This window comes from Hemicordylus capensis, chromosome 2 (assembly GCF_027244095.1).
Source record: "Hemicordylus capensis ecotype Gifberg chromosome 2, rHemCap1.1.pri, whole genome shotgun sequence".
Lineage (NCBI taxonomy): Eukaryota > Metazoa > Chordata > Lepidosauria > Squamata > Cordylidae > Hemicordylus > Hemicordylus capensis.
In genome coordinates this window covers 188,405,603-188,430,217 of record NC_069658.1, presented here as the reverse complement: position 1 = coordinate 188,430,217, position 24,615 = coordinate 188,405,603, and the positions used below count along the sequence as shown (strand labels likewise).

The 24,615-nt window shown below is 45.7% G+C and overlaps 2 protein-coding genes across 3 annotated transcripts; one reads left to right on the top strand and one right to left on the bottom strand.

Moving 5' to 3' along the window:
- The first annotated feature begins 3,966 nt into the window (after positions 1-3,966).
- Positions 3,967-11,678, top strand: LOC128342070 (uncharacterized). Of its 2 annotated transcripts, none has more exons than XM_053288899.1 (3): positions 3,967-3,989; positions 9,298-9,341; positions 10,396-11,678. In XM_053288899.1, exons 2-3 carry the CDS (start codon positions 9,339-9,341, stop codon positions 11,347-11,349), a joined length of 957 nt encoding a protein of 318 aa, XP_053144874.1. In that variant the 5' UTR covers positions 3,967-3,989; positions 9,298-9,338; the 3' UTR covers positions 11,350-11,678. The 2 variants fall into 2 exon arrangements, with proteins under 2 accessions (XP_053144874.1, XP_053144873.1); XM_053288898.1 differs by lacking the exon at positions 3,967-3,989 and adding an exon at positions 6,117-6,219.
- Positions 11,679-18,330: 6,652 nt separating this feature from the next.
- Positions 18,331-20,350, bottom strand: LOC128343733 (olfactory receptor 12D1-like). Its single transcript, XM_053293168.1, has 2 exons — positions 19,682-20,350; positions 18,331-18,369 (listed from the first exon to the last, which is right to left on the bottom strand). Exons 1-2 carry the CDS (start codon positions 20,348-20,350, stop codon positions 18,331-18,333), a joined length of 708 nt encoding a protein of 235 aa, XP_053149143.1.
- Between the last annotated feature and the right edge of the window lie 4,265 nt (positions 20,351-24,615).

Genomic DNA, 24,615 nt, shown 5'->3' with positions numbered 1-24,615 from the left:
GGGAATATGCCCACCATGGTGTCCTTCACAGATGTTCCGGTGCCCTCCTAATGCCTCCTTTTATTTCATGGGGGGCGGTATTCATCCAAATGTCCCCTTTACTCATCCTCCAGATGATTTAAACTGGTGTCTGGAGCATGTGTGGAGGAGCCATTTGGATTATCAGCTCCTCCTATGCAATAAGGAGACGTGCCCAGAGGATGTCTGGACGTCCATGGAGGACACCATGATGGGTGTGGTCTTTATAATAACATGATGTGTGGCCTTTATAATAACATGAGCTGGACACTATATCATATGTCCTGGACCTTTATGTTCTATGTCTGTATTGACCTTTTAAGTTGTACGACATAAAAAGCTGATATGGACAGTATAGACCCCAGCCCAGAACACATGATTATGAAGGCCATGCATCATCATGATGTCCTCCATGGACGGACCATATACACATACCTATGGTTTGTGTATGAATGAGTATATGTCTGTTATTTTAAGAATGAACCTGGGTAGTGAGGCCTTCTCAAATACAGGAAATGGGTTGGAGGTGTACTGCGGTGTGTGCATTGAGTATAATGTGTGAATAACTCTGTGTTCTTACAGATCTGTAAATGCATACACTATGTACAGATTGTATGTGCATGGAAGATATTGTGCAAATTTGGTTCCAGTGATAAACATATAAGTGTGAATCAGCCCTCACAGTCTTGCTGTGCTCCCAGTTCAACTAGGCTTTGTTTTTTCATGGCTCATACCTGAGCCATTTTTGGAAGGACAGTATATCAACCAACCAACCAACCAACCAACCAACCAACCAACCAACCAACCAACGTAGACTCCCAATAGGTTAGGCCGAGCCAGCTTGCACTCCCATTGTCCAGCACTCATTGCAAGTTGTATCAGGGCATAGTGATGGCTTCCTTGGTCTTCAGCTGTTGCAGATCCTGGCTTGTGTTTCTCCTCTGGTCCTCATTCTGGTTCCTGACTTTAGGGGCAAATGTATAAATGAGGGGTATCAAACATTTTTGAATGTCCCTCAAGTCATGGATGTCCCTCAACTCAGGGAAGCTTTTTTGTTAAAAGACATTTCCTCTTTGGCAAATGTGGGTGGGGAGGGTGGAGTGGGTGTGGTCTACAAGAATAATATCTCCCTTACCATGATCCCTGTCAAAGTCTCTAACCATACTGAATGTGTGTACTTAGGTTTGGGGATCAGGGATAGTCTGAGACTTCTGTTGGTGTACCGTTCACCCCCTGCCCAATGGAATCCCTGAGATGATGGACTTGGTCTCGGGCTTGCCTTTGAAGACTCCCAGGCTTATGGTGGTGAGGGACTTCAACGTTTACATCAGGAACAATATGTCCAGAGCAGCTCAGGAGTTGGTAGTGGGCATGACAACTATGGGCTTATCCCAAGTGGTCTTGGGATGGTCGCATGTTGCTGGTCACACGCTTTCACTCTGATCAGGATGTTTTCCTGTGGGTGGGGACTTGTGTGATTTCCTCACTGTCATGGATGGACTAACTATTTGGTTAAGATTGGACTTACAATCACGCCACACCTCTGCAGGGGTGAATGGCCTATTAGGATAGTCTGCCCAAGAAGGTTATTGGATCCAATAGGATCCACCAGGGTTGTGAAAGGGCTAGTATATGTCCCTCCTCCCTTGAATCAGTATTTGGAACCATCAGTTACCCACTGTGACATTTTTAATTAATTCTTTGTGGATAAAATCTCGCTTATTCTGGCTCTTAGACTTAGATCCCATAATTACTGCACTGTCTGATGTAGAGGTGTCCAGCGATTCCTCTTATGTGGTTAATTGGATCAGTTTCAATTTGTGACTCCTGAAGATGTGGACAAGCTGCTTGGAATGGTGCAGCCTACCATCTGTTCTCTTGACCGACATGGCTTATAGTATACTATTTAGCAGTGGGGTTCTTGAAGAAAGCCTGGTAGATATAAATGCTTCTCTGAGGGAGGGCTTGGTGATTCCTTGTCTTAAGGAGGCAATCATTAGACCTCTTCTAAAGAAGCCTGCTTTGAAGCTCTCAGAGTTAAGTAACTATAGGCCTGTCTCCAACCTTCCATGGCTGGGCAAAGTAATTGAGAGGGGTGTGCACGGAACTGGCTGGTCTGGTTCAGTTCGAGTCTGAACTGGACCCAAACCAGACTGGGTCAGTTCAGTATGGCATCCCCTCGAAACACCCCCCCCCCGGTTTGGTCTGGTCCAGATTTAACTTACCCCCTCTGGGGGAGCTGTCTGAGGTGTGTGTGTGTGTGTGTGTGTGTGTGTGTGTGTGTGTCCATGGAGATCCCCCTCCCATGCCGGCCTCCCTTAGTCCATATATCGGCCGCACCTGCCCAATGGGCCTCTGCATGGCCTGGCATGCTTTGCAGTGGTTCCGGTCCTACCTTTGGGCCAGATTCCAGATGGTGTCCCTTGGAGACTGTTGCTCTTCAAAATGTGAACTTCTATGTGGCATCCCTCAAGGCTCCATATTGGCTCCAATGCTTTTTAACATCTGGGAGAGATCATCAGGAGATTTGGTGCAGGGTGTTATCAGTATGCTGATAATACCCATATCTATTGCTCCATGAAGGCATAACTTCGCTGAATGCCTGCCTGGAGACGGTGATGGGCTGGATGAGGGATAACAAATGGAGACTGAATCCAGATAAGACGGAGGTACTTATTGTGCAGGGTCAGAACTCGGGAGACGATTTTGATCTGCCAGTTCTGGCTGGGGTCACACTTCCCCAGAAGGAACACGTACACAGTCTGGGAGTGCTTCTGGATCCAAACCTCTCCCTGGTGTCCCAGGTTGATGCAGTGGCTGGAGGTGTTTTTTATCAGCTTTGGCTTATACATCAGCTGTGTCCATTTCTTGAGATAAATTACCTCAGAACAATAGTACATATGCTGGTAACCTCCAGACTCGACTACTTCAATATGGTCTATGTGGGGCTGCCTTTGTACGTAGTCAGGAAACTGCAGTTGGTAGAGAATGTGGCAGCCATGTTGGTCTCTGGGTCATCTCGGAGAGACCATATTACTGCTATGCTAAAAGAATTACACTGGCTATCAATAGATTTCCAGGCAAAACACAAGGTGCTGGTTATAACCTATAAAGCCCTAAATAGCTTAGGCCCTGGGTATTTAAGAGAATGTGTTCTTTGCAATGAGCCCCATCGCCCATTGAGATCATCTGAAGAGGTTTGTCTTCAGTTGACACTGGCTTGTCTGGTGGCTACTCAGGGATGGACCTTCTCTGTTGTTGCCCCGAGTCTTTGGGATGCGCTACCTGCTGAAATAAGAGCCTCCCCATCTCTGACAACTTTTTTAAAGGCCTTAAAGGCTTATATTTTCACCCAAGCTTTTTAACTTTACTGTTAAATTGTTTTAAGATTTTCATTCTTGTCTTATTTGTGTTATAAACTGCCCAGAGATGGAAGTTTGGGGCGATCTACAAACAAACACATACATCTTTACTCCTCATTAACTGTTTATTGCAACATTTATCCTAGTGATTCTTGACCAACTGGTTTAGTTGGAATGCACAGAAAATGAGACAAAGGTTAAAAAAAAAAAAGGAAGGCCAAACTAGACATGACACAGAGCTACTTGTTGATTTTATTTTTTAAAATATGAAATAAGCACAGTACCTTGCTCTCCAGCAATGACCTCCAAATCCTCCACTTTGGGGGCTTTTTTGTTATTTTTTGGGGGAAAGTGACACAAAATGGCTCTGTGCTACAAAATGGTGGCAGGAAATGATGTTGGAAGTAATTTCCAGCCACTCAAGAAATGCAGATAGGCAAAAATAGCCTTATTTTCACCCTACAGATAAATAACCTGGGTCCCTATGGCCCAACCGCAAATTATGAGCACTGTAAGTCAGTGACACTCTCTCTTCATGAGCATACACAGAAGTGTGGCGTCGCACACCCGAGAGAGAAGGCCCGCGGAGCAGCTAAGGGAGACAAGCAAGTGTGTGTCGGTCGTTGTTGTCACTGAATAATATAGTAGGTTGTGCGGGCCCTGCAGGCATTAGGAGGGAGGGAGTGTGCGCGGGGCGGGTTGCCTGCACCTATCAGAAGTTCATGGGCGATGGGCGGGCAGGCAGCCAATTGGAATCGAGCGGCAGCCAACTCGGGACTTGGGCGAGAATGGGCGGCAGCACCAGGCAGCAAGGAGAGAGGCTGCACGAGTAGTAGACAGCAGAAAGAAGAGGGGCATTTCAAGCCAAGCATGCGGGGCCCTAAAAAATGTGGGGCCCGTAGCAAATGCTACATTTGCTACTATGTTAATCCGGCATAGAATGGAGCTGCTCTAGGAAGAGCATCTAGGATCCAAGTTCCCTCCCTGGCATCTCCAAGACAGGGCTGAGAGAGATTCCTGCCTGCAACCTTGGAGAAGCCGCTGCCAATCTGTGTAGACAATACTGAGCTAGATGGGCCAATGGTCTGACTCAGTATATAGTGGCTTCCTATGTTCCTAGCATTTCTCCACTAGCTTACCTTTTCAGTACAACTGTGCTCTGCTCCCTTCTCAAGCTCCTCAAAGAATCCAGAGCAACCTCTATAGAGTTTTCAATATGACACCACATACAGTGAAATAAGTAGAAATCAAAACAGTAGCTGGTATACTGTGCAACATTATGCATGTGGTGGAATGGAACATGTGAACAAGAATGCTATTGTACAAGCACAAGAATTACGCAAAGGGAGTTGCACACCAGTGAGGCCATTATATATAAGTTGTGCAACTCTGCACTATTTTTGAACTTGCACAACATGACTCAACATAGCCTTGTGTGTGATGTTGCACACCAAGCTGTGTAGGCCTACTGGTTGTAAGTCTTCGTCCCTGTTCTATTATTCTTGTTTGATATCCAAGTAAAAGTTGTTGAGACCTAATACTGCATTGGTGTGGAGCCTATTCATAACAGTATTTTCTGGTGGCAAGGATGGGCTCTCATTAAAGCAGAGACTCCCTAGGAAAAAAGGAGGGACAATGGCTATCTATGGAAGCATGGAAGGTTTCCAGTGCAATGAAAAGGAGGGAGATTTTGAATCCTATGCAGAAACTAGAGCAGTCTTTCCAAGCAAATGGCACTGAAGAAGAAGACAGGAGAAGGGCTGTGTCCCTCACATTAGTAGAAAGATTGGCTTTATTGAAGGATTTGTCTTACAACAGCCTGAGCAAGTGGACTCTAAGAACATTGTTGAAATATTGAAAAGCTGATACCTGGTAGAACGATATGAATTCCATTTAAGAGATCAAATGGAAGGAGAAATCATTCCAGAATTCCTCACAAGTTCAAAGAAGCTGGCAGCTACATGTCATTTGGAGGGGTTTCCTGAAGAAAGCACTGAAAAAATGATTTGTGTTTGGAGTGAAGGATCCTGAGGTGAGAGAGGGACTATTAGAGATGGTACAGAAAAAAAGAGCTGCTGCTATGAGGGTCAGCAGAGGTTGCTCTAATGTTTGAAACCACAAACTACTTGCAGTTTCAAAATAAATTGCAGGTACATGAGACCCTCATTAGTTATAGGAACATAGGAACCTGCCATATACTGAGTCAGACCATTGGTATATCTAGCTCAGTATTGTCCTCACAGACTGGCAGTGCCTCCTCCAAGGTTGCAGGCATGAGTCTCTCTTAGCCTTATCTTGGAGAAAGCTAGGGAGGGAACTCAAAACCTTCTGCTCTTCCCAGACTGGCTCCATCCCCTGAGGTGAATGTCTTACGGTGCTCACACTTCTAGTCTCCCATTCAAATGCAACTAGGGTGGACCCTGCTTAGCTAAGGGGACAAGTCATGCTTGCTACCACAAGACCAGCTCACCTCTCCTCAGTTAAGGTAAGCAGGAAAGGGTGGCCGTGGAAATGCTGAATGAGAGTTCTGGGATCTTTTCAGGTTCTGACATAGCATTATGGGAATGCCAGAACTTGGAACAGATCAGGCAGGCATTTGCAGAGCCAACTTGCAATGAGGAAGCTTCCCTGTCCCTCTCCTTATACTTTCTCAACTCTAAAACAGCATTGAATGGGATTTCCTTTTTCATTCACATCCCATCAGATTTAAGCCTTGTATTATCCTTAGTTGCAATCAGCTGTGCTCTTTTGCCTTTGATTGACACCTGAACTGTGGGAAGTATAAAAGGTCCCTTCATGCACAAGCTTGCTTACTGCCTTCTCTTTGCTCACCAAGTAGGTAAGTGGTCAAAGATGGTGGGGTGGCTTGTCACAAGTTGTTTAATTCAGGGATGGAAACTTTATAGTCCCTGCATCTTTTAAGCCATGGAAGAACTTGTTTGTATCCCTGCTAAGTGAGTAAAGAGCCATCCTTTAAAGTGGTGAGTCTCTTATACTGTTTAGCAGGGTGAGAGCAATAGGCCGTACACATTATTCCTCCAGTGGGTGTGTCTGGTGTGTCTCATATTTCTTTTAGATTGTGAACCTTTTGGGATACGGGACCATTTTATTATTCTATGTAAACTGTTCTGAGAACTCTTGTTGGCAAGTGATATATTAATATTTGTTGTAGTAGTTCTTCCTGTCTCTTTGGGCAGTTTCTCCTACAATGTGTTTTATCCTTTATTACTCTGTTTGTTTTCCTCCTCTGAAATACATTCTCTAGCTCTAATCTGTCTGGCATCCTGTAGCCTACCAGCTGTCTGACCCTTCTGTGAAAGTTGCCTGAACACAGTCCCTTATCAAGGTCCACCCTTGATATTATATTGGCTGTTTTGGAGGATAAGCTGAAGCAGCTAGGAACATAGGAAGCTGCAGTGCCTTATACTGAGTTGGACCATTTGTCCATCTCACTCAATATTGTCTACACAGACTGGCAGTGGCACCTCCAAGGCTACAGGTAGGGTTGCAGCCCTATCTTGGAGATGCTAGGGAGGGAACTTGGGACCTCCTACACGCAAGCATGCAGATGAGAGCAGCCCCATCCCCTAAGGGTAATATCTTATAGTACTTGCATGCAGTGTTCACTATAACAGATTCCCAGATGATGTTGACTACAACTCCCATAATCCCTAAGCAAAAGCCATTGCAGCTGGGGATTCTGGGAGTTGTAGTCAAAATCTGGGAATCCCTGTCAGAGGGAACACTGCTCACATGTAGTCTCCCATTCATATGCAAATCAGGGTGGACCCTGCTTAGCACAGGGTTCTTGAGCAGTGAGTAATTCAGGGTTATTGATGGATGCTTGGTTGGTCTGATCTTGGGTCCTTGTGCTCTGACTCTGAGCTATGGCCTGTGAGCCAGGCACAATTAGTGGGCCCACGCTGCTTAGAAGAAGTAGTGTACACATGCCTGAGAAGATCTGACTATTCTTGGATGCTCTGTACAAAGTGAGGCAGACAGTACAGGGCTGTGAATCCTTTGCTGTGGGCAGTCTCAGGAAATGTGCAACCCTCAGGAACTTGCCCTGCTTCACAGGATAGGAGTTTGGTATCTGACCCCTGCACAGGATGGAACAGATCTGCCTGCCTCTCCAGTTGTTGCTGAGATGCTGAATTATTGCATTATTCAGAGTTGTGCATGAACTTGACATCTAGGGTTGCCAGGTCCAGATGGTAAAAAAAGATGATACCTATCACCAAAACAGAGGATGCTTTTCACCAAAAAAGTGTCAACTTTTTATAAAAAATCGCATGTGTTTGTTGGTATTATATATGCATATTTTGATAAATTGGATACTTTGAGAATAAATACAGCTCACTACTGTGAAGTGGCCACCTTAAGTGGTGCAGTGGGGAAATGCTTGTCTAACAAGCAGAAGGTTGCCGGTTCGAATCCCTGCTGGTATATTTCCCAGACAATGGGAAATACCTATATCGGGAAGCAGCGATATAGGAAGATGCTGAAAGCCATCTCCCACTCAGTATGAGATGATGCCAAAGGTAAACCCCTCCTGTATTCTACCAAAGAAAATCACATGGCTCTGTGGGTATCAGGAGTCAAAATTGACTTGATGGCACACTTTACCTTGCTGTGAAGCTGATGCCCAGGTGAGCTGAATGTCTGCTGTCTAGGTGCAGAGTTCACAAGGCCCCTGTTTCTTAACCGTACATTCATCTCCTGGTAAGGGTTTACCACACACAGAGTCCTCTTTCCTCCTCCCCCACGGGTCACCCAGCCTGCTCTCCCCAACCAGGCCAGCAACTTCACCTCTTGGCTCAAGGCAGGGCAACCAGCTAGCTACCGAGCCAGCCTCTCTGCATGCTAGTGCAGTGGTACATGCATGGTCTCCTAACCGCTTGCTGTTCTCTACGACTACAAACATTTATATATGGCTTTTCAACAGAAGGGTTCACAGTGGTTTTCAAAGAAAAATAAATATGATGCTCCCCTGTCCCCAAAGGGCTTGCAGTCTAAAAAGAAATGCAAGGTAACACCAGCATCAGCTATCAAAGAACTTCTGTGCTGGGGTTGGATAGGGCCAGTTGTTCTTCCCATGACAAACAGAAGAGATTCACCACTTTTTACTGGGTTTGCAGGGGTAGTTCCTAACTAGGTAAAGTTCGTTTGCTAACTGCTAACTTCTGCCACCACAACCACATGAAGGTAGCAAGCTGCCCCTGCCAGGCCCACCTATCTATGCACCTGCATCATATGGCTCTACAGCCTGCCACTGAAGCAGAACCTCCACTATGGCTTCCTCATTGGATGGATGGTCAGCAAGAAGGTGTTCTGAGCAAAGGGTGTTCCAGCTGCTCGCTCCCCACAACCTTGGACACCACAACATGCATAAAAAGTTGTTTGGTCCCCCAAATATTTTATTTATTTTTATTTTCATCTAAAAATCGAGCCCCTGGTGGCGCAGTGGTAAAACTGCCGCCCTGTAACCAGAAGGTTGCAAGATCGATCCTGACCAAGGGGCTCAAGGTTGACTCAGCCTTCCATCCTTCCGAGGTCGGTAAAATGAGTACCCAGAAATGTTGGGGGCAATATGCTAAATCATTGTAAACCGCTTAGAGAGCTTCCAGCGATAGAGCGGTATATAAATGTAAGTGCTATTGCTATATGATTATATCCCGTTCTTCCTCCAAGGAGCCCAGAGCGGTGTACTACATACTTAAGTTTTCTCCTCACAACAACCCTGTGAAGTAGGTTAGGCTGAGAGAGAAGTGACTGGCCCAGAGTCAGCCAGCAAGTCTCATGGCTGAATGGGGATTTCAACTCGGGTCTCCCCGGTCCTAGTCCAGCACTCTACACCACACTGGCTAGTCACATGACCACTATACAAGTCACTATTGACATCTCTTTATTTTTTTAGCTTGCTGATATTTAGCTGCAAGAACTGCAGGAGCCCTCAAAATGGTACGTATAAAACTGCTTGGCTCTAAGGGAATAGGGCTAGACTAGTGGGACTTGGGCAGAGCCATACATTGGAAACAAAGGCCATTCAACTGGGCCTTGTGTTTAGTTTGAGATGCACCTTTTGGAGGGAGTGACAGGGTGGAAAGGTGCTTGACCCTTTCCCTCTCTGCCCTTGCAAAGATGTATCTAACCTTCTGGTGTTGTGGGAGAGCTCCCTACTGCTTAGTTCAGTGGTACCCACAAAGGCAACCTTTTTCCTTTTTATGACCTGAAAACTAGCTTAAAGTTTGTTTTATGGTTGGGTGGGGGTTAAACTGCTGCAGGGCCTTAAAGAGGAGTGTCCCTATTGGTTCCTAAAGACAACACTTGAGGTGCAGGAGGAAGATCATTTTTCACATGTATAACTTGGTCCTGGGAATTAAGTGTCTGGGTTCAACTTTTTCAGTGGGCTGGTGATTGGTGTGTGGAAAAGAAGACATTGGCATTGATCTGACCCTTATATCATGGCAGATGATTATCTTACTTTACATAATTATTTTACATTACGTTATTTCCCATCATCTCTGTAGTTCTGTTTTTTTTTTGGGGGGGGGGGGATTGGCTATACCTTCAGAGGGCCAGAGAGTACTGGCAAGTTCGTTTTGCCTCTTAACAGACCAAATTGCTTTATCTGAGTCAGGGTGGACTCCTAGATGCTTGCACAGGGACATGTAAAGACTACTTGAAAATAGGAACATAAACAAGTGCAGAGTATTCCTTTTGGGTCTCCAGCTTGTGCCCCATAACACTCCCCATGGAACTCCTTCAGCATGGGGAGCAGGGTTTCCATGAAGACTAAATTGACACTTTTTTCTTGTGACAAATGTTGTTGCATTGAAGACTAGAAACATATGGTAAGTAGCTGCTGTCCACTGAAACTCCTAGTGGGGGGAACTGTATAAGCACTTCCCTGAAAAAAGCCAGGCTAAGAGGTAGCTGGAAAGATGGGGACACGGTTAGCCTGACTAAAACCTGGGTATGAATAATTCCCTTACACATCTCCTCCTCCTCTCAGCACTGCTTACAAATCAATGCCAAAGGCCTGGGTCAACTTGAAGCCTTCCTTCATGCAGAAGAAGGAGTGGCTTTCCAGATGGACAACCTCATGTTCTGGGACTCCCTGGGTAGAGGCTGTGACTGGGCCATCCAGGGCGTATCTGAAAAGACAGAGTCAAGCAAGTTCCAGATCACTCTTCTGCCCTCAGGAAAAATTTTGCTGAGAGACTGGGTTGGCATGTACCTTGCCCCAAGGCAGTCCGGCCATCCAAACACCTATCCCATCTTGCCTGTCCTGCACTCAGAAAATGCCGCCTTGCAATATGAAGTCTTTCACAGAGACAATATGGTAGCTTTCCGGGCCCATAATGGTCTCTTCTTGTCCAGAGTCTTCAGAAGTTTCCACACCATTGAAGCAGCCAAGCGCTTTGCAGATGACAGCTGTTATTTCCGGCCTGTGATTGGGGACCTCCTTAGCCCCACCTTGCAAATAGTAAGGGTGATTCCGGGTAATCTCTCCCGAGTAAAATGCTACCGTTGTGTCTTAAAGAAGGAGACTTATATCAACAGAAGTGAGGCACCAGAGAACCACACTTTCACCATGACCTGGGAAACCCAACACGCTGATAGAGTTTTCTGGAAACGCCTGTGGGGGCTTGGTATGGCCAGTTCTCTTCAATTTAACATCATGGACATGACTGCGACAGTGAAATACAGCCAGGACAATGAGAGGGTTGTCACTGTGATGAGGAATATTTCTGAGACGTGCACAGAGCAGGTGGTGGTGCCTCCCAGGATGAAGGCCACAGCCCGCCTTGTGTTTAGCAAGGACAATGCTACTGCCGTGAGCTTTGTGGCCATGATTACAAAGACGAAATCAGATGGGGATGTTGTGATATTGTATGAGCCTGGAGCCTGGAGTGGGCTTGTCTACTTTAACGTCCGTCTGGAGGTCAAGATAGAAGAACCTTGAGTCATGTATAGCCATGTGAAGCTACGGGACTGGTATCTTCCAAGGGGAACTGAGGATCAGGCTGTGTATGGACTTCACTTCTGAGGAAATGCATTTGATGGGGTTGCAGGCCTTCCTGGCTTGGTCCCTTGTATGATGCTGTTTCTTTGAAGAGGCATTCCCTTCTGGTCAAGGCAGGAAGTGATTCCCTTCTGGGCCATCTCTGCTATTTCCTGTTTGCCTTCAAGTGCCTGGGGAAAAAAGCTGATTCCCTTTCCTTGTTGTTAGGAGGGAGAGATTTTATCTTGTTGCACAACTGACAGAAAATTTAAATAAATATCACAAAACTCTTTTTGGAAAACAGCCTTGTTTCTAAATTGTGGGTGACAATTGTACAAAGACCAGTAGTGTCACTGCTAGTTTTGGAGAGGGAAGTTTTATAGCAAGGTTCAAAAGCTGGCTTATGAATAATTTCTTGGGTGTTATATGGGGAAATCAAGGAGTATGTAATGAGCATTATTGGTAGGGCTAAAGTTGTTGACACTGACAACAACTCATTGGTGTATGGGTCTAGTAAGCCAGCTTGGAGTATCCGGGTCTGCTTGTGTGCTCTTGAAACATGGGGAGGGATATTGCCCTGGGGAGCTCCCCTGTGGCGCAGGAGGAGGTGGTGATGGCACACAGAACAGCTACTGCAGATACCCCACACCATGGGTGTTACCTCACTTGCCTGGCCCTGATCTCCCCATTGTGTATTTTCTGTGTAAGTCGACATTGGCAGGGACAGAGCTCCTTGCGTGCAGCAGGAGCCTGTCCTCTCTGCTCTGGCTCCAATAGCTGGATTAGGGCTCTTGCTCTCCCCTTCCAGCCACCAACAAACTTTGTTTGCTCCATTTCAGGAGCAGAACAATTGGACAGGTTTGTTGAAGGAGGAGGGTGGTGGTGGTGGTGGTGGTGGTGGTGGGGAGAGTAGCACCAACAGCTGGATCACTAGAGTAGCGAGGAACTTCATCCTTGCCACCTTGACCTACAACTTCAGGCAGCACCTGCCCGCAAGGTGCTGCAGCCTGGTTAGGGGAAGGAGGTGGTGGTGTGGTGGTGGTGGTGCTGGGCGGGGGTGGTGCAGGGCCACCACTCAAACAACAAAAGGCAATGAGATGCTGTTGACATTGTCCCTCATAACTGGTGCCCATAATCCTGAGCTCATAATAGCACTGTGATCTTGATAGTATAGAGTTTCTATATATCGTTGCAGGCAAGGCTAGAGAGATCTGAGTGGGGTCTGAAGGCACACATTCAACAACAACAACAAATATGTATGTACTGCTTTTCAACAAATGTTTCCAAAGCGGTTTACACAGAGAAACAAACAAACAAGATGGATCCCTGTCCCCAAAGGGCTCACAATCTAAAAAGAAACATAAGATAGACACCAGCAACAGTCACTGGAGGTACTGTGCTGGGGGTGGAGAGGGTCAGTTACTCTCCCCCTGCTAGAGAATCGCCACATTAAAAAGGAGTCTCTTTGTCCAGTAAGCACATTTAAACTAGCCTGCCTAAATGAGTTGTACAGAAAGTTCAAATTCAGAGCTAATTCTAGGACAATAGAGAGGGCTAGTTTATTTTTTTGTGAGTGGTGGTCTTACTTGAGACGTTCATTAACATATGTCAAAAATGTGTTTTTCAGGACGGGTGGGTAAGCAGGGGGTGGGGTACATATGTGCACTAGTCACAGTGCTAGTACTACTTATAAAACATTAAGAGTATTCTAAGTGGGAGTTGAGATCTTTCCCCCCTTCATGCTAATGAAGGTTGGCTTGATATAGGCACTTCACACTAGTGAGGCCAGGAAATGTGGGATTTCTAACATGGGATATGCAGGGCTCTGGGCCATCTTCCTTGCTTGGTGATCAGCCATTCTTCTAGATGAGGATTCCAATAAATGAATAGGAAATGAATGATTGCTTCAAAATCCACTAACAAACACAGCTATTTGTAAATCGAACGAAGAAATCATGAACAGCTAGAATTAATGACGGGTGTATTTCCTTCCTTAAATACAGTGTAGAAGGGGGTACCAAAAGTTATAAAGCAAAACAGCATGTGTTGTAACTAGGGAGTAAACATAGCAGCAGCTTGTATCCTCAAACTCACTTTTAATCATATAACGATGGCCAAATTCAGACATAATAGGAAACTGGAGGTCCCTTCACTTCCAGGTTTCCATAGCTTCACATCCAAATGCTGGAAACTGTTAAGGGCAAAAAAGGTAAAGTTTTCCTCCCCAAATTCCACTCTAAACCTTTGGTCAGAGTGGAGTTTGGTTGCCTTTGGTTGCAAAACTCCAGTTTTGTGGTGCCAGGGTTACATCTGACCTAGAATTGCCATATCCCCCTGAAATTGTGGGTTTCACCTGGATTTTAAGCATCTCGCCCAGATTGCTTAGCCCACCAAGATTTGCTCAGCTTTCAGCTTTCTTTTTTCTTTTTTTAAAAAAGCTAAGCTCTAGCCCTTGTAGAAACGTAGTTAGGGAGGAAAATGTGCAGTCACCTCATCTCTCTCCTCCAGGATGTCAGACTTCTCCAATCCCCTATACTTTATATTTCTTTATCAGGTCTACAGAATAGGGAGTAGATAGGTTAGAAAATGGCAGATTGCCTGTCCATGAATAAAACAACTTTAATTGAAAAAGTGAGGCCAAAGGACTGCTTTTTGAATGAAAAAATGTGGAGGAGAGAAATCTCCTGATCTAACATAAAGCAACAGATCCACAAAATCCCCAGGGTTCTGAAATATTTGACCAAATGAATTCAGCATGTATCGGGTTAAAGGAAGTAGAATTAAGAAAGATGGAGCTATGAACCAGGGTAAAGCAAGAGGAGAGACATCTTTGACAGCAGGAGGCACAGCAGTGCGGCCTGGAGTGGGAGCATCTTCCCCAGAAGCAGCAGCAGTGCAAGCATGAAAAGGAAATGTGGCTACACCAAAAGCTGCTAAATATCATCCCAAATTATTTCACTGCCTTCACTCCAGGAGAGGAATCTCATGTGTTTCTTACTGCCTTTGAATGGGATGTGTAGAAATGGGGCTTCTGGGAAGCTTTCCATTATTTCCAGAAAATAGCCATCAGACAATGGGATACCCTCCCAGCATCCTAATGTGCTTGGATTTGTCCTGAAAAAACTGGAGTATTTCCAGCTTTTTAAACACTCAGTCAGATCAATAATTCCAAAGCAACATAATACCCTGTTTCTTTTTGCTATGTTTCTCCATTCTCACCACCCTCCATGGGCATCTGCAGGCTGTGTGTGTGTGTTGGCAGCAAAATATACACAAAATATGTAAATAGAAATCAAAACACAGCAGGATGTATCCAATGTTAATCCAGGTTAGAGTAGACCCATTGAAATAATTGTTAGTCCTGACAAAGGCTGCAATCCTCTAGCTGTGGTATAATCCTATGAGCAGCAAGTTGTATTTATAGTGAAGCAACCATATGGTCAAATCATATGGGGAGGAGAACAATTCCTTTTACCCCAATTAATCTGCTCTCCCCTTTCCTCTCTCTCTTTATGCTATTCTTGATGCACTGAGAGCAATTGGTGGGGCGATGTCTTACATGAGTGACTCAGAAGGATTCCCCTAAACCCAATCTGTTACTCAGTAGGAAAGCTTCTAGTTTATATACAAATCAAAAAGATTTGTTTGTATATCCTCCCACAAATCAGAAAATAAAGAAGATTCTAACTTCCCCATAAGCTAATGTGGTGCAGTGATTGTTGGTTAGTGGTTGTTGGTTGAGGTCTGGAAGACCCAGGTTGAAGCTCTCACTCAGTCAGATCACTGGGTGATCTTGGCCAAGATTTCTCAGCCTAGTCTACCTCAAAGGATAGTTGTGAGGATAAAATGGGGGGGGGGAGGAAGAAACTTGGGATGTAGTACATGGAGTCATCTGCTCCTGTGAGGCAATCTCTCTCTCACACACTCACTCACTCTCACTTCAGCCTTGTTAGGTCAGGTTTCTAGTTGTAGTGTTGCAGTTAGGAGGACACAGAAACTTTAAAGCAAGCGAGCCATGAGGTAGAGAGTTCTCTTGAATCCTGAATCTGGGGTGGGTGGGGGAGCTGCTCTCTCTTGCCCCCACCTGGACTCCCATGGCACCCTCACCCGTCATTTCCCATTTTACTCACATGAACAGTCTCTCCCCCCACCTTTGATTTTTCAGACTTGGCTGGCTGACCAGTCATCCGCAGAGTAAAACTATTCAGACTTCAGGGGGCAGAGAGGGAGGAACAGAGCACATGCATGAGGATGCTTGGAAGCCAACGTGCTGCCTGCTTGTAATAAAAAGGCAGCTCCTGAAGCAAGAAAGCAAAGCCATTATTGGCTGAGGTGTATTTTGTTTTCGGCAATATATATTTAAAATATAAAATACCTGAGCAAATGTATTTTAGATACAAAGTACTTTCCTGGAAAGTATTTTAGATATAAAATACAGAAGTATTGAAAACGTGTATTTTAAATACTTATATTTTAGATACTGCTTTCCAACTGAAGCCAAGACCCCAGCACGGAGCTTTGGGAGCTGTGCGCAGAGCAAGAGAGAGTGGGTCTGGGTTAGGTGGCTGGCTTCCTCCTTCCCACCCATTCCAGTTCCATGCTGGGGTTTGAGCTTCAGCTGGGAAGCAACCTGAAGGCGGCTGCAGCGGGACACAGAAATGTGTGGCTTCCTTGCATATGGAGCAGCTGGCCTGCCCAGCAGGTGCAAAATGCTCGCTGCCAGATCTCATGCTGTGCTTGGCTGGGGAAGAGTGTGGGGCTGGTAGGGTGTTGGCTTTGTTAGGCTGGGCAGTTCTTGAATGGCCCCTTCCGGCCCAAGGGAAGGTGAAGAGGACCTGGGCTACCTGTGACTGCTTTGGGCCATGAAGAACTCTGGAACAGGGTCTACTGGAGCCACCTTTCTTGTGGGGTTGGTTCCTGTGGTTTCTCTTCCCAGACCATGCAGAGAGTGCCTTTGTATTTGCAGTTACCCTAGATGGGTGCCGGCTCATGGCTGGAGGCAGCAGCAGGAACTGGGATGTTTGTGTTGGAGAGGCTAAATAACAGAGAAATGACAGAGAATAGCAGAGAATGATGTAGCCATCCTCTCAAGGGTCCCCATTAGCCTTAGAAGAGCTCTGAGGGCCCTGATGCTGCACTGCAAGGAGGACTGCCTGGAAATCAACTATCACAAAACTAAAATTATGGCCTTTGCCAGGAGGCCCAAGATCCACCCTTGGTGGATTGAGGGACATAAGATTGAGCAAGTTGCACACTTCAAATACTTGGGAGTAGTTTTTCATTCTGGCGGCTCATGGAGAACACGTGGTTTTAAATGCCCAGAGAAGTTCCTCTGCCATTCTCAAATTCCCGCGGAGGCCATTATGTACCCACGGCTCTTGAACTGTTCACAGCCGAGTCGCTAGCTCAGCTCCTCTATCGTGCTGAATTGGGCCCCTTCCCCAACATTGGGGAACTCTGGAACTTGTACAATCTAAATTCCTGTGTCAGTGCTCCAAGTATCGAGATGTGTCTCCAATGCCACTCTGCCCCTGGAGACAGGCTGATCAAGCTGGAGGCTAGGGTGTGGGTGGCCATTCTCTGTTATTGGCTCAGACTATCCTTTTGCCCATTGGTCTTTCCCCGCTAACCCTACACAATGATTACCAATCTAGCTGGATTCAGACAATTGAGACAAAAATAGCTACTCAGGGCCTTTCCCGCTTGACCTTGCTCAGCATGGGCTACGATTAGGCAAAATCAACCATCAAGCAGCGCATTATAGACATTGAGTGCCAAACCAATCTCAGCAGTGTCCCAAAATTTCATATCAGTGACGGGCTTCGATATTCTGCTTCTCCAGCAGCGTACCTCACCCAACTGGAAGTTCCAAAGCACAGAAGGGGATTCACTTTGGCTGTCATGGCCTCCCTTCAGGAGTGCTAGAAGGCCATTAAAGAAGGACCCCATTTGCAGAGCAACTATGCCCTAGGGCAGATTGAAACTACTGAGCATGTTCTACTTCTTTTTCTATAGATACATTCATGCCTCCCTTATCCTTCCATTGCTAAGCAAGTATTCAGGTCATCCGAGCCAGTTCTGAAGCTCCTTGCTACTCTCTTGACTCTAAGCCTGCCATCACATACAGCATCTCCAGATACTGTGCACCAGCAATCAGCATTTGTCGGTGGATGATGGGCAGTGAGCCCGTCAGCCTTGATCTGACCCTCAGTGCCTCTGGGCAGGCCCTGCAATTGCTCACGCACCTCCCTTTTTACTATTCCTTATAACCTTTAATCTGGCTGTTTTCCAGTTTTATTACTCAGGATTTTATCTATTTCTGTCTTCTCATGTCTTTTAACTTTATTACATCCATTTTTATGCCACCCCCCTTCTGGTATTTTTGTTTAAATGCCTTTCATGCCTTTTACTATTTTCCCGCTCTTCATCCAAAGAGCCCAGAGCAGTGTACTACACACTTGAGTTTCTCCTTCACAACAATCCTGTGAAGTAGGTTAGGCTGAGAGAGAAGTGACTGGCCCAGAGTCACCCAGCTAGTTTCATGACTGAATGGGGATTTGAACTCGGGTCTGCCCGGTCCTAGTCCAGCACTCTAACCACTACATCATGCTGGCTTTTGGTGTATTATCTACTATTTTTAGTGTTTTTAGTCCTTTAGTATTAATATGTACCATTTTATATGTAATCACCTTTTATCTACTCTCACTTTTAACATGTAGTCACCCTTATAATTTATGCTAGTATATGACCATAATATAGATAGATTGATTGATCCTAGCTTGGAATTCTTAAAGATAATTGCAACACAAGAAAAATCCCCTTTATTGAAAAAGTGAGGTGATTTGGAATAAAGAACTATTATATAGGTTGTGGTTATGCAAAGACTAAGTATCTTGGGAACCCATCATACAACTGACTGTACCCCAACGATTTTGTAAAAGCTTACTGGAACTGGCACATGATTTGCCTTTTGCAGGTCACCTAGGAAGGAACAGAACAAAATTACAGCTAATGACTATTTTTATTGATCTGGAATAGTACAAGTGACTGAGTACTACAAAACATGCCAAACAGTAGGAAAGGAAAGGCATAAGAGCAAAGCCCCCTTGCAGCCTATATCCATCATAGGAGAAGCCTTTTACAGGGTGGGAATATAGACATTTTGGGTCCCTTTAGTAAACCCACTTGAAAAGGGGAAAAAATATATCGAAACAGTGGTGGGCTTTGTAATAGGATATCCAGAGGCAGTGGCTTTAACTTCAATTGGAGGTTTTATTTAATACCTATTCCCTTCAGAGGTTTTCTCAAAGGCATACATTTTCTCTCTGAGGTGATGGAGTGTCTCTGGAAATGCTGTGGAGTAAGACCTCTAAAAATTACAGCTTGCCATCCCCAGCGCAATGGACTGGTGGAAAGGTTGAATGCTAGCCTGAAGGCGATGATGTGGACTTATGGGTGGCCTCCAAAGCCACTGTGTTTCTGCAACATTATGCACTCTCTCTCTTTACCCTTTCTGGGTACAGGCACTCCTGCCCATGGCCCTTCTCAGAGCGGCTTTGACTTCCTTGTTACGCAGGGTGTAGATTAGTGGATTCAGAACTGGTGTGACTGCTGTATACAGTACGGTCACAGCCCTATCTGTTTCTAGGGTGCTCTCTGAGCGGCAGGGGCGTATCTAGGGTAGGGCAGGCAGGGCACATGCCCCGGGCGCCACTTGAAGGGGGGCGCCATTTTTAAGAATGAAAAAAAATTTTTTAATGGCCACCAAAAACAAAATGGCCGCCATGCATGCTCAAATGGCCTCTGCAAGGCCCTAGTATCTGGGGAAAGTCAAATTCTCAATTTATTTTTAAAACTTATGTAATAGTGATGCTACAATGCATAGTAGAGAATTAGACAGGCACTTCTGTTTAGTTTTCCAAGTACACCTCCATATAGTATTTGGGTATTTCATGAGCCCCAGCATACTGAAATTTGTAGTTTTCCAGCATTTTTTTGGTCTGGCTATGTCCACTGCTAAATAGTTTTTGAAATATTAAAAGATTAACGAGCTTAACTTGTATTTTTGAGCTGATTTTATGGTAAAGTTATCGGAAAGATGGGTGTCAGATGTTTGGACAGGGGGCGCAATTTCAGTGCTTTCCCTAGGCGCTATTTTCCCTAGATACGCCTCTGCTGAGTGGGGACATAGGTATATGGTCTCAGAACAGCCATAATGGAGGGCCACCACAGTGAGGTGAGCCCCACAGGTGGAGAACGCACGTCGGAGGGCTTCTGCTGAGCGTATGGCTACCACTGCCCGTAGGATGAAACCATAGGATGTCAGTGTTAAGGCAAAACAACCCATGATAATGGAACAGGCGACCCCAGCTAGCAAGGTCCGCTTGATTCTGGTGTCAGAGCAAGAGAGGGCTAGGAGAGGGGAGATATTGCAGAAGAAGTGCTCCACCCAGTTGTTTTGGCAGAAGGAGAGATGGGACAGCATGATGGCATGGAGAAGTGAGTGGAAGAAGCTGGCTGTCCACACAGAGGCAGTTAAGGTCCAGCGTAGCTGGTGACTCATTAGGACAGGGTAGTGGAGAGGATGGCAGATGGCCAAGTAGCGGTCATAGCCCATGATGGCCAGCAACATGGCTTCGGTGCTGCCCAGAAGATGGAAGAAAAACATCTGAGCTATGCACCCTGCATAGGGGATGCGATTACTATGGGCAGCTAGCCCTAAGAACATTTTGGGCACAGTGGTGGAGAAGTAGAAGACATCAATGAAAGCCAGGTTGCCAGTGAAGAAGTACATGGGTGTCTGGAGCTGTGGGTCCCAGAAGGTGACAGCTGCCACCACTAGGTTTCCAGAGATGTTGGCTACATACAGGAGCAAAAAGAGACCAAGGAGAAAACCATAGAAATCATAGGCATCTGACATACCAGTCAGAATGAATTCAGTGACTAATGTTCTGTTCTGCATCAACCTGGCAGATGTGGAAAGCAGAGGAGGAGAAAGCATTGCTGAGGATGAAAAGAAATGAATTAATTAATGGAGCTAGCCAGACAATTTTTTAAAAATGTAGTAGCAACTGTAATAATACTGTAACTTAGAATTTACAGTATATAGTGCTTTCCAGTGTTCAGTGTGACTTACATAATTTATCTTCTTATAATGTTTGCAACAACCTTGTAAGATAGGTCAGTATAATTATCTCTATATAGCTGATAGAAGCCACCTAATGGTGCAGCAGGGATATTGGGCAGCAGCGATATAGGAAGGTGCTAAAAGGCATCATCTCATACAGTGTGGGAGATGGCAATGGTAAACTCTTCCTGTATTCTACCAAGAAAACCACATGGCTCTGTGGTCGCCAGGAGTCGACACTGACTCAACGGCAATCCTTTCCTTTTTCTTTCCTTTATAGCCAATAGAAGGTTGAAACTGAGAAAAGGCAACCAGGAGATTTTTCACACATGCCTTCATGCTGCGGGGTATTTGAAGAGCGAATCTGCTCCACAGTAGATTCGCAAGATGTTTAATTCAGGGGATTAACTGGACAGTTTACATAAGGTTGGCTCCTCTCCACAGTCCCTGGCAGATCTTTTACCTGCAAGTTCTCACCAGCTTGCTCCGGGTTTTTCCTCCAACCAATCACAAATCACAACAAAAAGCAGGTGAGAGACCTTTTTTTGTTGTTTGTTTGACAGCTATGAATGGAAGAATGGCATGACGAGTTGCCAAGCTGGCAGATCAAACAGCAGAACGTTTCATCTGAGCCTGCAGAATCTGACCCAAATCTTTGCTGATTTTTATAATGAACTTGGCTCTGTGAGTGACTGCCTTCATCACCTCATGTCCCCCCACCACACCCACCCCAGACCATCTAAGAGGCAGGGAAGTTCAAAGTAGAAATCATTGCTTTCTCTGTCATGAAGAAAAATGCAGGCAAATCAGCTCAGACAAAAAGGTCTCAGGTTACATCAAGCTGTAGTCTCCATTCTGCATATCTAAAGCCTATGTTAAGACCCACATCTTGCAGTTTGTGCTTGCGTTTAATTCAGGAATTTCTCCCTCTCCCTCCCCTTCTGGACTCCCTTCACAGAATTTCACTAATCTGCCACAACCCCTCCCTGCCCAGCACTTGCAATTGCAAATCACTCAGAGCAGACCATACCCAACACAGCTGTCAAACTCCCCTTCATTGAGTTTTGAAAAACACCAAATTACTGGCAATGGCCACTACACACATCAAGGGAGAAGCGGTGGGGCATAACAGAAGCCTCAGGTTTGTTTGTTTGTTTTAAAAGGACATAATTTGAACTAGGCCAGAATGCGCAGAGCTTGATTCGGAGGAAAACAGAGTCATGTCTGTACTGATCCCTGATAGCCCGCAGGGACTTCGGGGTAAATGCAACTAATATGTGGATTGGCACACTCCCTTCTGGAGGAGATTTGAAGTAAAAGCCATGTCTGCAAAGCCACCCTGTGGTGAGTTTATGACTAGTCAAGATTCAACCTCCTGATTAATAGCTCGGCTTCTTTGCCACTATGCAATAGCAGTCCTCATTGTTCCATCTTCTGCTTTCTGGCCGGTGGCAATTATGATTTATTGAAGTTTTCCTATGTACTAACCAGGAGTGTAGAGAAACTGGCAGCAGCCCGTGTGTGGCTGCCGGCACCCCCTGGCCCTGCCCCTGTATCTGATGTCAGATGCAGGGGCCCAGCTAGTCACACCCCCATGTCTGATGTCAGATGCGGGGGGCATGGTCTTCCTCCCAAATGGGGCCTTGCGGCCCCGTTCGGAAGGGAGATCAGCCCGCGCTGCATTGAGCGCGTTGCGTTGGCAATCCGGTAAGGATTCCCCTTTACAAGCAAAGGGGATTCCTTAACTAAAAGGGGGTGAGAGGGTACCTATTGGTAGTGATGGTGTGGTGGCAGGTCTGCAGTGCAGGGATGTGCAAAGCAGATGTGGTGGGTGCAAAGAATTTTCCACACTCCAAAACGCTACAACGAATAAAATGTGGGTCAAGGCTTCCTGCAACGGAAAAATACAGCTACTTTCCTGCAGAGCATTTACAATGTTGTAAGGCAAAAATGCTTCATTAAGATTTGAATCAAGGCATGGGAAATATGAACACACCCTGCTGACAATGTAGCAGCACCGATGTGGAAACACAGGCAATCTGGAGGGGCACTTAGTGGATGTGGTGTGAGTAAGTTACAGTGTGTAATCTGGAAAACGCCCCAGAGGTGTCTCCAAGGCTGCCTCCTCTGCTACTGTCCCTATAAAGTACACATTCTTCTCCCATAGAATGTGACTGAATCTCCCAAGCATCCCTTTATAATGCCCTAGTCTCACCCCAGCCACCTAATGGGGCAATGGGGAAATGACTTGACTAACAAGTTAGAGGTTGCCAGTTCAAATCCCCACTGGTATGTTCCCCAGACTATGGGAAACACCTATATCGGGCAGCAGCGATTTAGGAAGATGCTGAAAGACATCGTCTCGTACCTCACAGGAGATGGCCATGGTAAACCCCTCCTGTATTCTACCAAAGACAACCACATGGCTCTGTAGGTGCCAGGAGTCGACACCAACTCGAGGGCACACTTTACCTTTACCTTTAGTCCCACCCCATCCCTCCAAACTCAGATGAGTTGAACTTACTGCTGGCCTTTCTTAGGATATATGTTACCATTTGTGTGTGATTGATACTGAGACTCAGGAGCACACCATATGTTCCAGCAGCTGCAGGGGGTGGAGAATAATGCAATCACTGCTAGTCCACATAGAGTACTGCAGGGATTCCCAACCTTGAGTCCCCAGATGCCAAAGGCCATTGTGGCCGGGGTGATGTGAGTTGTAGACCAACAACATCTGGGGATCCAAGGTGGCAACCTCTGGAGTAGCAGAATTATGCTAGTCAAAGGCAAAATAAATATATATATTTTAAAATCTATTCATTCAGCAATACTTTGCTAATGCCCCTGGAGCCCCTGGTGGTGCAGTGGTAAAACTGCCGCCCTGTAACCAGAAGGTTACAAGTTCGATCCTGACCAGGGGCTCAAGGTTGACTCAGCCTTCCATCCTTCCGAGGTCGGTAAAATGAGTACCCAGAATGTTGGGGGCAATATGCTAAATCGTTGTAAACTGCTTAGAGAGCTCCAGCTATAGAGCGGTATATAAATGTAAGTGCTATTGCTATTGCTATTGCTAATGTTCCTAGTGCCCTTGGAAAAACAATGTGAATTGAGGCTGAGAAGGGGCGGGGGGATTTTAAATTAGTTTATTCCAAGCTTCTTGTACATTTGTTTGAAACATAATGAAAAATCCTCCACTATCTGCATAATTGTTTAACTTTGTAGTTCATGCTCTGTTGCTTGCTTCCTCTGGTGCCTAAAATGATCTCCTCCAAGCTGTGATGCTTCTAATAAGGTGCTACACCCTCTGCCATCATCTTTCTCTGCCTCCACTACTACTACTACTTCTACTTCTACTTCTTCTTCTTCTTACATTTATATCCCATTCTTCCTCCAAAGAGCCCAGAGCGGTGTACTACATACTTAAGTTACTCTTTCACAACAACCCTGTGAAGTAGGTTAGGCTGAGAGAGAAGTGACTGGCCCAGAGTCACCCAGCAAGTCTCATGGCTGAATGGGGATTTGAACTCGGGTCTCCCCGGTCCTAGTCCAGCACTCTAACCACTACACCATGCTGGCTGTCACTACATGACAATACTCTTTCAGCTTCTGACAAATCATTGAGGCTGTGCACATGAGTAGCCCTGCCTGGGTAGGGCTACTCATGTGCAGCACCGGGATTGAGGCTGAACCCGGTGCTGCCTCCCTGTTGGAGATGGAGTTCCAGTGCATTGACCTTTTGTACCAACTACCTTAATGACCACTGGGGCATTGAGAGCAGAGGTAGCTAGTGAGGGTCTCCTTACCTGTCCCTGCTTGCCTCTACTCTATGACCCCTGTTTTGACCCCTCAGGTTCTTTCTTTAATGAGTCAGTCCTCTTCCTTTCCTCCTAGAGAGAAGATGGAAACATCTCTCTCTCTCTCCCTTCCTATCCATTATGTAGCTGATAGACAGGATAAATCTTTCCTAACTCAATAAACTAGTTAAGTAACTTAGAATCTACATTCTACAGTGATCTCCATGCGTGTTACTCTAAATAGCTGCAACAACTAAACTCTGTACTCTGGTGGTAGCTTCTTCCTTGGTGCTTTGCTAAATAATC

What these genes read in the sequence shown, in the direction of transcription:
- LOC128343733 (XM_053293168.1), bottom strand. Translation starts at nt 20,350, where the DNA reads ATGCAGAACAGAACATTAGTCACTGAATTCATTCTGACTGGTATGTCA. An exon ending in GTTTCATCCTACGGGCAGTG is followed by an intron (nt 18,370 to 19,681) that starts GTAGCCATACGC and finishes GTTCCTTCCTAG; the next exon opens with GTGACCTGCAAAAGGCAAAT.